Here is a 13,480-nt window from a genome sequence, read left to right as displayed (position 1 = left end):
TAAATACAGGCCAGTGCACTAATAAAGCTGTCAAAGTGTCTTTCTCTTCTCAAGTTTTGTCCTAACCAGCATAAAACCACAAGGCACAGGCAACAGGGTGTTTGTCAGTAGCTTGGTTTGTATTTCTGTAGCGTTGTGCTGGGCAACATTGGCATGAAACCTTTGGTTTGCTGTCTTTGACGTCAGCTCAGGATAACCAGTAGTAAAGTGTTTGAGACTCTGCCAGTTCCTCAGTGACTGGGAAAACCCAGCTAAAGTCATTTTTGTGATTTATTGTTTACCACAAATCATCCTACATAATGGAAAGATCATTCTGTCATCATGTCAAAGCGTGAAATCAAAGATTGATGCTCTTTAGTCAGGATTTCACAGACAGGATCAGATGAAAATAAAGCTATTTATGATTTTCATAACAGAGATTATTATAGAAGGCAGTCTTTATTAAATATTAAAAACAAAGTCATTTTCACAAGCTATGCTTAGTTTAAAGACATATTCTTACAAATAAATTACAAATGTCAAAACTGACAACAGAGCACATTTATTTATCTTAATAATAAACAATAACTGTATTTTCAATAGCTTAAACTACAAAAAAAACATGCCCTTGATCAAACATGTGCACAAAACGTATATATAAGAGAGATATACAGACATAATTTAAACCAAAAAGATTCTCTTACAATAAAAGTTTGTAAAAAAACATTTCAATACCGAGCAGAGCAAATCTTTTGTCAAACCAGCAATACAAATATAAAGCTCCAGTATTCACATACAGTCAAACAGTTTCTGCTTGTGTACTATATGAGTACACGTGTCAATGTTCAGTGAGTGGTGTCATGGGACGTCACCATGATGCTGTCTAAATATATGACATGATAGCTGAAAGCTGTTCGCTCCAAGGCACAATAATGAAGTTTTAGTGCATTTTTCCGTCTATACCACTAGAGCGTGGGGATGGCAGCTTTATGGACGCCCATGACCGTGTCATAAAAGCAATCTTCATTAACTACAGAACCTAAGCTCTGTACGCTGTAGTCCCTGGCCAGCAGGGTGTTAAAGTCCAGACCCGATGTGTCGTCCAGCAGCGTCACCTGACTACCCTGAAGGCTGCCGGTGTTGCTCTCGTTCAGTCCGTGCGGTTCATCTACAAAGTTCAGCCTCTGGAGTTGAGCCTCAAGGGCACTTGTTAGGGAACACAACGTGGATCTCTTGCTCTGATCAGAGCTGAAGGGTCTCAACGAGTGAGCATCTCCATCGAGCAGTCCGGTCTCATCTGAAACAGTCTGTGGTCCATCTGTTAACCTCAGCCAGGAGTTTGATTGAATTGCTCCTGTGCGGTTTCTCCTGGGGAAGGTCAAGTTGGAGTTGAAGTCTTTGAATCTTTTTTCAAACGGAGCGGTCCTCTTAGCGTTTTCTCTTACAAGACAGCGAATGGCCCTCACCGCATTGGCCTTGTTCTCCAGATTACTGCATATAAAAAGGCAGAAACAGAATGAGAGACCATTTTGACTTCTTTTGAAAAGTGATCTATAAGAATAAACAAAAAGGGATTTCATCACATTAGCCTGGTTTCCCCTACAGATTTGCGCAAAATGAAGTTTTTTAACTAAGTTCAGGAGGACCATGGCCATGAAATCCAACCAATCGGCGCGAAGAAGTGTCTTTATGTAGCCATCTCTCACCTCTGTCCCGTGACAATTTTTGCAGTACCCCTCCTACACCCCATCACCTCACTCTTAGCTAGTTTCATTTATCCCAGTTAAAGGAACAGTATGTATGATTGTGGCCAAAACTGGTATTGCAATCACAAAACTTGTGGCTAAAACTGGTATTGCAATCACAAAACTTGTGGCTAATACACATCATGACAACATAAACATCAGTTGAGGGCTGCAACTCCACTTTTTAAATGACAATATCCTGGCCAGACCACTGTTGTCAGTGAAATAAGTATTTGAAACGAAAATGATTTCTTAATGTCTAGTGACATATAAGAGCCATTTTATGATTCATTGATATCAATTTCTTACATACTGTTCCTTTAAAGATGCGGGAATACTCTGGGTTATGGCTAAAATTCAGAGCTCGGAGCCCTCCTTTTGGATCGCACACCTAATATCCTTTATCTCATTCCCTATTGATTACATGTTAATGCAAACTCGTAAAACCTTTCCAAATGTTGATAAAAAACCGTTGTTTCCATTATCGAGTGTTATGTGACTAAAACATCATGTTTCCACTTGTTATTCCAAAAACCATGGCAGATGAGTTATCCAAGCATAAATGGCAAGGGTTTCTGATAGGTTATAGTCATAGACTGTAAAAAAGATGGACGACGCTTGTTCGCTCTCTTTCATTGGTGAAAAATGAAGTCGCCAGTGTCCCAATATGGCGCTGACATCTTGGGACTTGAGTCTGTGCAGTAGCGATTTTGGCATAGATATATACACTAGATGTTGCCTTGGGTTCTAAGCATGCGTCAAAACTGCTGCCTATCTTGTCATAGGAAGTATCTAGGTAAAGCTGCTATCTCCGCCTGTACTTCGAATTCATGGACGATGACGGACTTATGTGGATGTTAGGCCTACTAGCACTATGCATTAATGTTAAAAAAGTAGATTTTCATAATATCAAAACTTACAATTTTTCTGGACTCAGTGCTAAATACATGTCTGACTGTTGAAACGAACCAAAAGAAAACCAAGAAAATCGCATTCATGACGATTTATGGTGATTTTATTTCTGTTACACCATTACCTACAATAATTCTGATGCAGGGCTCCCCTGTTTCAAGATGGCGGCTCTATTTGACGCATTCGGTCCAATGAACTGCCGTAGCCAAGGCGACATCTAGTGTACATATCTATGAAATTTTGGGACCAGTACTGCGCAGTAGTGAGCAGGAAGTTAAGCCGCAAAATCAAGGCCCCGCCTTTGCAGAATGCGCATATCAAAGCTCTCAATCATGACGTCACACCATCGTTTTTATAGCATTAAATAATTAACTAAAAACAAACTTATTTTAAAACAAAAACACGAGAATTTACATCAGCGTTATAAAACTACAGTAAATGACAGAAACCAGCTTCAGAAAAAAGATAATTGAAGTGTAATTAAATTGTCTAGTTGGTCTCAAGTCCCATTGAATAACATGATGGGGGAGGCGGGGTTTATGGTCTATACTACGACCAGTCACTGGGGGGCGATCCAGACGTTTTGGCTTCACTTATCAGGGCTTGGGCGGCACGCTTGTTAATAGTACGCAGTTTTGCATCTTTAAAGAGTAATCATGTGACTTTTATGTACGTCAGGTGACCTGTAAATGCAATATGTATATATCACAATGTATTTCCATAACACTTTTGTTATATAGCCTTTTTTTTGAATTGCCTGGAAAACCACTTCATGAAAGTATTAAAATGATTTATATATATTAGGGCTGTCAAAATAAACGCGTTACTAACGCGTTAACGCAAATTAATTTTAACGGCACTAACTTTATTAACGCGCGATTAACGCAACACGCAATTGCTGTTTGACCCACAGCTGGATGAATTGAGAAGCAGCAAGTGACCGGCGCTGTCTAGATGAGTCGGAGCTTTTCATAAAAATAAGAACATTAAGCTCTCGTCTAGCGAATTCAATGCTTTAAATGGTCATTAAACATCTAAAATGATCTTTATCTGCACGTTTCCTGAGAGGTGTACCGTCCCAAATCCATATAAAGCAAATATGCGTCTTCTTTCACTTTTTAGTTTTGTTTTTAAAGCATTCAGAAATGATAGAAAATAGACCGCAGGACTTTCTTGATGTTAAAATAATTATTAAGAGAGATAAAGTTCGGGACCTGATTGATGATAAAAAAGTTAATTAAGAGTGACAAGACTCAAAAGCGATCTTCCTGACGCTGATGTCTGAAGCGCATGCACACAAACACGCGAGTGCGCGACCCAAGATATATACGTATATACATCTTACACAAAATTACAGTTTTAAAAATATCTGTTTTGACAAGAATTTACGCAGGTATGACCTATAATCTGTTATATCTGAAGTGAATGTTTGGTTAACTGTTAAGGAAAAGTATCTGTTGTGTCATTATATTAAACCCTTGCATTGTCCTACAGGATCTTAAAGCGGTCTGTCTCAATGTCAAAATTAAACAATAAAAGAAAACATATATGTAACATCTATTGATATTGTTTTTGCTCTGCGTAAACAGTAGTTCTGTCATGCTTTGTCAGATTCCAACAATTGTTCCAATTGTTTTGAAGTTTTTAAATAGAGAATGTTAAAATATAAATAACACATTTTTGAAAATTTGCTCATCCCAACTCAATTTGCCAGCCAGGTCACAAATGATGCAGTAGCAAACAGAAATGGAGAAAGAACAAGGTCTTCTAAAGGGAAAATCATGTATAAAACTATGGCTGATGGTTCTGTTGAAAATGTAAACAGGCTGTTGTAGACATACATTTTCATATAGCATATATATTATCCAAATCCATGCTGATTAGAGCATTAAAAACTTGAAAAGTGTTACATTTAGGTACATTTAGAACAGATAAAAATGTGAGATTAATTTGCGATTAATCGCGAGTTAACTCATGAAATCATGCGATTAATTGGGATTAAATATTTTAATCTATTGACAGCCCTAATATAATAACGCCCTTGGGCAAACAGATGGGTACAAGTGTATTCGCTATTTAAACGTGGCGCTGGATTTGAAAATAATAACTGTGTTGGGCTGAAACTAGCAAAAAACACTTACGTCGTTCCTACGTTGTATTGCGCGAGGTGTATGATAGCCAGGGCCCTTTAGCTACAAAGCTAAGGAGCATTTTCTGACAGTGTACTGTATTTAAAACTAATGTTATACCCACGTAGAAGGTGACGTTCTCGGGACCTTTCGCAACGTTCCCTAAAAGTTCTCTAAAGAGGATGAAAAGACCTGAACCTTTAGAGAACATTAGGTACATTCCTAAAACGTCCTTTGTTGGTTATAAAAGTCTTGCAGTTCAAGGTTCCTCATGTGACTTTAGGGAGACGCCCGAGACATTTACAGAACATTCCCACATGGTACTATTTTGGTCATATCATAACGTTCCTGATATGACTGTAGGATGACGTTCCATATTGGTTATCCTGTGGTCACAAAAGAACGTTACAGATAGGACACCTGAGACATTAACAGAACATTCCCACATGGTACTATTTTGGTTATATCATAACGTTCCTGATATGACTGTAGGAAGACGTTCCATATTGGTTATCCTGTGGTCACATAAGAACGTTACAGAAAGGACATTTGGAACATTAACAGAACATTCCGACATGGTACTATTTTGGTCGTATCATAACGTTCCTGATATGACTGTAGGATGACGTCTCATATTGGTTATTCTGTGGTCACATAAGAACGTTACAAATAGGACACCTGAGACATGAACAGAACATTCCCACATGGTACTATTTTGGTTATATCATAACGTTCCTGATATGACTGTAGGAAGACGTTTCTTATTGGTTATCCTGTGGTCACATAAGAACGTTACAGAAAGGACATTTGGAACATTAACAGAACATTCCGACATGGTACTATTTTGGTCGTATCATAACGTTCCTGATATGACTGTAGGATGACGTTCCATATTGGTTATCCTGTGGTCACATAAGAACGTTACAGAAAGGACTTTTGGAACATTTACAGAACCATCCTACATGGTCCTCTGTTGGTCATATAATATTGTTCCTGATATGACTTTAGGGGGACGTCCCATATTGGTTATCCTGTGGTCACATGGCAACGTTACAAAGAGGACATTTGGAACATTAATAGAATGTTCTCACATGGTCCTCTGTTGGTCATTTAATAATGTTCCTGATATCACTAGGAGGACAAAATATGAAATTACAGTTAGAGCATTTTATTTTTATAGGCAGTTAATACAAAGGATGTGTCAATGTGCAGTGGACCATACAAACAAAGTAATAAATAAATGATTTCAGAATGAAGAAAAATAAATGAGTGATTCAGTCTGCACTATCGTACATCAGAAAAAAAAGTAATTAAATAAGACTTTACATTACATTGTGTTAACAAGCACAAAAAATACTAGTAAATAATAATATACTAATATGTATTATGTTGTACTCTCTGAATATAATGATGTAGATTGCAATGCATCTTGGAAACAGTAGTTAGTTAACAGCAATAGCGTTCAATCTGCTTTATGAAAAGAACTACCTTTCCCATAATGCAACAGCTTACAAGAGGACCCGGAAGTCACATGAAATTCAAACTGCCACACTTGACGATGCGTGATCTTTGTTTTGTCTTTATATAATACTGTAAGGTAAGTAAAGATACTTTTCTTTTTAAATAAATTTTACTCGTTGTTCTACAGCGAGTTACATAAATGTTTTTTCTGTTTATTTGCTATTCTTTTGTGATGTTTTTTATTTCTATGTTAGGCTATATATTCTTATTTGCCATTTAAAGTATAATGATAAACATGCAGGCTTACAGTGAGCTAAACAATTTTCATAAAGAGGATGTTAAAAAAATCTGTAAGATGTTCGATCTTTACAAAATAAATTAATGCTCAGCCCACAAAGAAGCCAACCAAAGATCAAATGATTTGTGTACAAAACAAAAAATCGACACTTTTTGGAAATACTTTTGTAAATGAATTTAATACCTAAGAATCATAAATTAGCGTTTGTCTTACAAAAAAAATGTAATCATTATTGTGCTTTGTTTGCAGAAGTCATGTACCACACATTGTCAAACCTGAAGAAGTGTATCTTCCTGCAATCTGGGTAAAGAAGGTGTAACTTTAATACACATTATTTAAAAACATAAGAGTCATGTTCATTATTTATCTTTGTGTAATTTGATTTAAATTACAATATTGAATGTATTGAATTTGTTAAATTTTGTATGAGGTAATTTCTTGTATGGGTTAATTTGCCTAATATTAGTATTAGATACAAAAGCACAAGTGTTTTGGCTTAAAAGTGACAGCATGTTTTAAAAATGTTTCAGGTACTGGGGCTTGGATTGTTTGAAGTAGTAAAGAATAATGGCAAATAATAGGGGTGTAACGGTACGTGTATTCGAACCGGACCGTTTCGGTTCAGGGCTTTCGGCACGGTGCACACGTGCACCGAAAGCATTTTGTGTGCGCCTGTGCGGAACATAATACGTGCGTTTCCGCACGAACATATTAAGTGGCGGAAGTCTCCGCGTTCAGCGCAAGTCTTCTGTCAAACATATAACATAATTCGGACCGCAGAAAGATTTTTATTTACTTAGTTGTATATCCGTTTGATTATTGATGTAAACGTTTACGTGTCGTATCTAAAAGCGCATGTTAAACGCGTGTCAACGCGCTGCTTTGTTCTTTCAAAAGTGCGTGAGAGGATGCGCGTCTTTCGTTGCTACGCATTCATGAGACGCGCTTTCTGTGACAGCGAGAATAAGGAATGCGTGATCAGATTTTTCATCTGCACATCATGTCAATCATATCATTGTCACAATGCGATCAGCTGGTCGGGACAGAGAAGAGCTGTAACCCGGGCTTACTCAGCTGTCACTCAGCTGCGGAGGGGTTCGTTACAGCTTACATTGACGACACAAGCAAAGATTAGGAGAAACATGCAAAAGATCAAAGATGGCTAGGTATGCAACTCACTAATCTCAAAATGAGTGTATAATAAGTATATCATCATGTTGCTTGCTATGCAGTTACACATAGAGCAGTTATATTATTTTTATACAGAGATGGTACATAGCCAATTCAATACTGTGAGTTAAACAATCCAAAATAAATCAAAACAGAAAATTTTTGGTGGCAAAAATGTAGGCTAATAGTTCATAAATGTATTCAGGAATTGAATTTGTTAGTTCAAGGTTTTAGTAGAAAAAGTTTAAGAGAAGGTTAAGAAAAGAGTTACCTTCTGTTATAAAATAATGTAAAAAAGAACTTTGCAGTAGTATTTTATTTATTATTTTTTCATTTTATATATATTTTATATGTTATATTTTAATAAAAAGTGTTTAAAAAAGTGTAAACAAATTGTAAAAAAAAGTTTATAGTAATAAACAACCTGCAGTTTAATGTTTGCATTTCTCCCTTACTGTACCGAAAATGAACCGAACCGTGGCTTCAAAACCGGGGTTCGCACCGAACCGTGATTTTTGCGTACCGTTACACCCCTAGCAAATAATGAAGCAGGCAATAAAAAATACTTGACCAAGAAGTTTTGGAGCTTAACATTTTTGTAGTTTGTAATTGCTTTTTTCTTTAAGTTGGTAATTTGAAAATCTTTCTGGAAGTCTGAAATCTTCCAACATATTTTTTTCACATCTCGATTTGAATGTATAGATTTATATATCTAATACACATTTGCACATCTGTAAACATAAATTTAATATTTTGTGGGCTATTTTTTATTTTATTTAACCAGTTGTTGTATATTGAAATCTGTTACATTTTATGCACTCCAAATGTAAATGTTTTGTTTTAATTGCATCTTTATTGTTTAAAACAATTTAATTAATGTGGGTTTTTGTTAGCTTTTATGTTATTCTTGTATTTTTTGGCTATTTATTTGTTTTTGTTTTTTATTATCCTTCTGTTAATTTGCCAGATTTTGACCTTCTATTTGTTTTTCCTGTAATCTCACTTCAGTTATTTTCTGTGTTTCTCAATGATACATTTTTGTCACAGTCCCAATTTGTTCCTGCTTGTTTCTCAATGTTTCCCCATTCATCATTCATTTGGACATCATTTCCCATAATCCTTTTCATTCTCTCACCTGAACTGTGTTTGTTATTATCCTCACCTGACAGTCATCCCCCTCATCACACCATTGTCTAAATACCCTGCTTTTCCCTTTGTCTAGGTCAGTTCTTGTTTATAGTGATGTGTTGTGTGTTTTGCTGTTTACCAGTTTCCATGTTCCTTGTTTTATATTAATTAAAGATTATCATTTTGGATTCATCATGATCTCCATCTCCTCCTTTATCCTCCACCACACCAACCATATCAATTTCACAGTATTGTTCTGGGGGTTCTGGATAAGTTGTGGGTGAGTCTCAAATGTTCTGGGAACTTTACTAGACAATGTCCTTAACACCAGCGGGGTCGTTCTAGGAACATAAAATTTCTACATAAAATATGGTTCCCTTAACATTTCCAGAACGTCCTAAATGTTCCGTGAAGGTCTGCCAAATAACGTCCTTCAACCTTTTAAAGAACTCCACATCACGTCAGTCTCTGAACGTTCTGGGAACTTTACTGGGCAATGTCCTTAACACCAGGGGGGTCGTTCTAAGAACATTATGGGAACGTAAAGTGTACATAAACTATGGTTCCCTTAACATTTCCAGAACGTCCTGAATGTTCTGTGGAGGTCTGCCAAATAACGTCCTCCAACCCTTTAGGGGACTCCACAACACGTCCGTCTCATAACGTTCTGGGAACTTTACTGGGCAATGTCCTTAACACCAGGAGGGTCGTTCTAAGAACATTATGGGAACGTAAAGTGTACATAAACTATGGTTCCCTTAACATTTCCAGAACGTCCTGAATGTTCCGTGGAGGTCTGCCAAATAACGTCCTCCAACCCTTTAGGGAACTCCACAAAACGTCCGTCTCATAACGTTTTGGGAACTTTACTGGGCAACGTCCTTAACACCAGCGGGGTCGTTCTAAGAACATTATGGGAACGTAAAGTGTACATAAACTATGGTCCCCTTAACATTTCCAGAACGTCCTGAATGTTCCGTGGAGGTCTGCCAAATAACGTCCTCCAACCCTTTAGGGAACTCCACAACAAGTCCGTCTCATAACGTTCTGGGAACTTTACTGGGCAACGTCCTTAACACCAGCGGGGTCGTTCTGAGAACGTTATGGGAACGTAAAATTTCTAGGGGGGTAGTACTAATGGTCACTTTATAAAATGCTGGGTTATTTTCAATGCAGCATTGGGTCAAAAAGGAATATTAACAATATTAATTGCTTTTTATCCAAAACTGAATTGAAATCCATGTAATATACTTCACTAGGGTAAGTTACCAAACAATGTGATGTGAATTATTTGTTTATAATCATGTATGCGTTCATGGAAAATCATGAATTAGCTTTGTTTAAATGCTATAAAATATTTTACCTGCTTTTGAGCTGAAACAGCATCTCTGGTCTTCCCTCCAATTCAGATTTAGTGTGAACAACTTCCCAAACACAAGGATTCTCTGATCCTGAGATACACAAGAGAAGAGACTTTAAGGGGCTTGATTTTTATATAAGGGATGTCGTATTTTTCTTGGCCACAAATGTATTTTAAATAAATATGTCAGATATGTCTTACTTTACTTTAAGAAGATCACAATCGCACTAACCTGCTGTGTTACCGGGTCGGACCTGTAGGGATGATACAGGAACGAGCCAGCGAAATTTAAAAGGATCCAGATCGCCAGGCCTTGACGCAGTCTGGATAAAAACAGAAATTCCTTATCAATCAACACACGCAAACATGAAAACATCAAACATTAAAGTGTTTCCCAGGAAATACTCACAATTCGCTTCTTTAGTTTGCTGCTCTCCCGATAAACCAGAATGAGAGCTCTCTTAAACACTGGAAGAACAGAAAGACATTATTAAAACACACTACTGTAGTATTAATGTAAGGTTTCAGTGTAGTTGAATAATCTGTGACTTACAGAAGAGGGTCAGTTCTGGTGCTTTTCTCATACGGCCCAGAGAGGGCAGAGGATTTAACCAGCGGGCCGAGCTGTGAATGATGAACTCTCCCATAGAGATCTCTGTCACCTGACACACAAAAAGTACATTTATGCATTTAGCAGACGCTTTTATCCAAAGCAACTAGCATTTTTATTAATATGTATGTTCCCTGGGTTCAAACTTATGACCTTTTGCACTGCTAATGCAATGCTATACCATTGAGCTATTTGAATATAGAATGTATGCAATTACTTGTTGGATATCAAATCTTTTGCATTGGAAATTTATGTACAATGTCTATCTACAAACTCTAAATCTTTTTTCTTTCCCACATCCACTTTGATTATAAACAAAATTGTGACATTTTACATAAATAAAACCTTCAATAACATTACAATAGTACGGAAGAGGATTAGGGCCACTGGTGAAAAAAATATTTGAATTCTGACTTTATTCTCAGAATTCTGACTTTAATCTCAGAATTCTGACTTTAATCTCAGAATTCTGACTTTAATCTCAGAATTCTGACTTTAATCTCAGAATTCTGACTTTAATCTCAGAATTCTGACTAATCTCAGAATTCTGACTTTAATCTGACTAATCTCAGAATTCTGACTTTAATCTCAGAATTCTGACTTTAATCTCAGAATTCTGACTTTAATCTGACTAATCTCAGAATTCTGACTTTAATCTCAGAATTCTGACTTTAATCTCAGAATTCTGACTTTAATCTCAGAATTTTGACTAATCTCAGAATTCTGACTTTAATCTCAGAATTCTGACTAATCTCAGAATTCTGACTAATCTCAGAATTCTGACTTTAATCTCAGAATTCTGACTTTAATCTCAGAATTTTGACTATCTCAGAATTCTGACTTTAATCTCAGAATTCTGACTTTAATCTCAGAATTCTGACTTTAATCTCAGAATTCTGACTAATCTCAGAATTCTGACTTTAATCTGACGTATCTCAGAATTCTGACTTTAATCTCAGAATTCTGACTTTAATCTCAGAATTCTGACTTTAATCTGACTAATCTCAGAATTCTGACTTTAATCTCAGAATTCTGACTTTAATCTCAGAATTCTGACTTTAATCTCAGAATTTTGACTAATCTCAGAATTCTGACTTTAATCTCGGAATTCTGACTAATCTCAGAATTCTGACTTTAATCTCAGAATTTTGACTATCTCAGAATTCTGACTTTAATCTCAGAATTCTGACTTTAATCTCAGAATTCTGACTAATCTCAGAATTCTGACTTTAATCTGAGTAATCTCAGAATTCTGCCTTTAATCTCAGAATTCTGCCTTTAATCTCGGAATTCTGACTTTAATCTCAGAATTCTGACTTTAATCTCAGAAGTCTGACTTTAATCTCGGAACTCCGACCTTAATCTCAGAATTCTGACTTTAATCTCAGATTAAAGTCAGAATTCAAATATTTTTTTCACCAGTGGCCCTATAATCCTCTTCCGTACAATAGGGCTTTTTAGATAAATGAATGATTTTTTTATTGTGCGCACCTCTTTGTCAGCGCCGCTCTGCTCTGCCACCAGCTGGTCAAACACTGTGCCGTAGTCCTCATAGATCTTCTGCATTTCATTAATGTGAAGGGCCACCTTCTCCATAGCCTTTAAAGCCTCTGTACACAGACAACAAAACAATACAGTTCAGGTCAAGCCAATAAATGACTTAGACATAATCTGTCACCCTAACACGGATTAAAAGCTAGAGGTGACTAAACTTCTTTTCTGTAATTAGGGCACAGTAACTGAACTGGACAACCCACCTAAAACTTTTAACCGTCGATTTTTTCCAAACCTGTATGTATGAATGTTTTTTCAGAATAATTGTGAATTGTATTTGCGTTTTCTATTTGTGGATGGAAAAACTGTGACTTCAAATGCAAATCATTTGGATTTCGTTTCCATGGATGGACAATATTTGCCAAATTTCAAATGGTTCATTTGTAATTGTGTTTACCACCACGCACCACCAGATTTTTGAAACCCGGCATACATTGTACGCGTAGGTCATGCATGCACCTACAGGACAATGCAGTATGTAGTCGAGGAGATGCATTGCATTTTGTACATCAAACATCTGTGTACACGCACGAATCAAATAAACTATACGCTGCAATTCTGTGCGTTCGACTATGCGTATAGGTTCGCGTACATGTAAAAAACAGAATATACTTTAGTTACAAAACTGGTATATTTAAATAGCATTATCCATTTGGTATTTCACTTATGACACTTTTCACTGCACAGTACAGCTCAGTAAGGCACATTTTTGGGGGGCATGTGATAACAAAATGTGATGTGTAAACATGGCAATTTTGCATAAGCTCCCATATATTGTGAAAAGGAAGTGAGGCGGTTTTTCAAGTAATTTGAAAAAGGAATTTATCGCAATACTGCAATGGAACCCCTTTTTTTCCATTTACAGGTCACCTGACAAAATCACATGATCATTCTTTAAATATGGCACAGTATGCTTGTTTGCAGGACAAGACAGAAGATGTATGTTCGGCATAAAAATACGGCGAGAGCAATTTGTGTGCTTTGGGGTCACTATACCACACCTTGATATATGTCTCTTTCTCTGCGAGACTTCGGATATGCGCGCACACAACACTTCTTAAATAGCGCATGAGTAGTGCATTGACGCATCTCTAGTGCATTTCTTTCTCGTCTTTGCTTAAATGTTTAAAACGT

At 36.6% G+C, this 13,480-nt stretch overlaps 1 protein-coding gene across 2 annotated transcripts in view; it reads right to left on the bottom strand.

The window, feature by feature from the left end:
• Window positions 1–419: 419 nt before the first annotated feature.
• Window positions 420–13,480, bottom strand: part of tiam2b (TIAM Rac1 associated GEF 2b) — a 60,333-nt gene continuing 47,272 nt past the window's right edge. For both annotated transcript variants that reach the window (XM_073855661.1, XM_073855663.1), the window contains exons 21-26: window positions 12,284–12,402; window positions 10,736–10,844; window positions 10,592–10,650; window positions 10,415–10,505; window positions 10,186–10,273; window positions 420–1,470 (exon numbers count right to left, since the gene is read on the bottom strand). In XM_073855661.1, coding sequence (XP_073711762.1) covers window positions 945–1,470; window positions 10,186–10,273; window positions 10,415–10,505; window positions 10,592–10,650; window positions 10,736–10,844; window positions 12,284–12,402 — 992 coding nt within the window. In that variant the 3' untranslated portion in view covers window positions 420–944. The remainder of the gene's footprint in view (window positions 1,471–10,185; window positions 10,274–10,414; window positions 10,506–10,591; window positions 10,651–10,735; window positions 10,845–12,283; window positions 12,403–13,480) is intronic.

This window comes from Misgurnus anguillicaudatus, chromosome 18 (genome assembly GCF_027580225.2).
Source record: "Misgurnus anguillicaudatus chromosome 18, ASM2758022v2, whole genome shotgun sequence".
NCBI classification, from domain to species: Eukaryota; Metazoa; Chordata; class Actinopteri; order Cypriniformes; family Cobitidae; genus Misgurnus; species Misgurnus anguillicaudatus.
The sequence above is the reverse complement of the archived record's forward strand: the minus strand, read 5'-3'. Positions and strand labels throughout refer to the sequence as shown.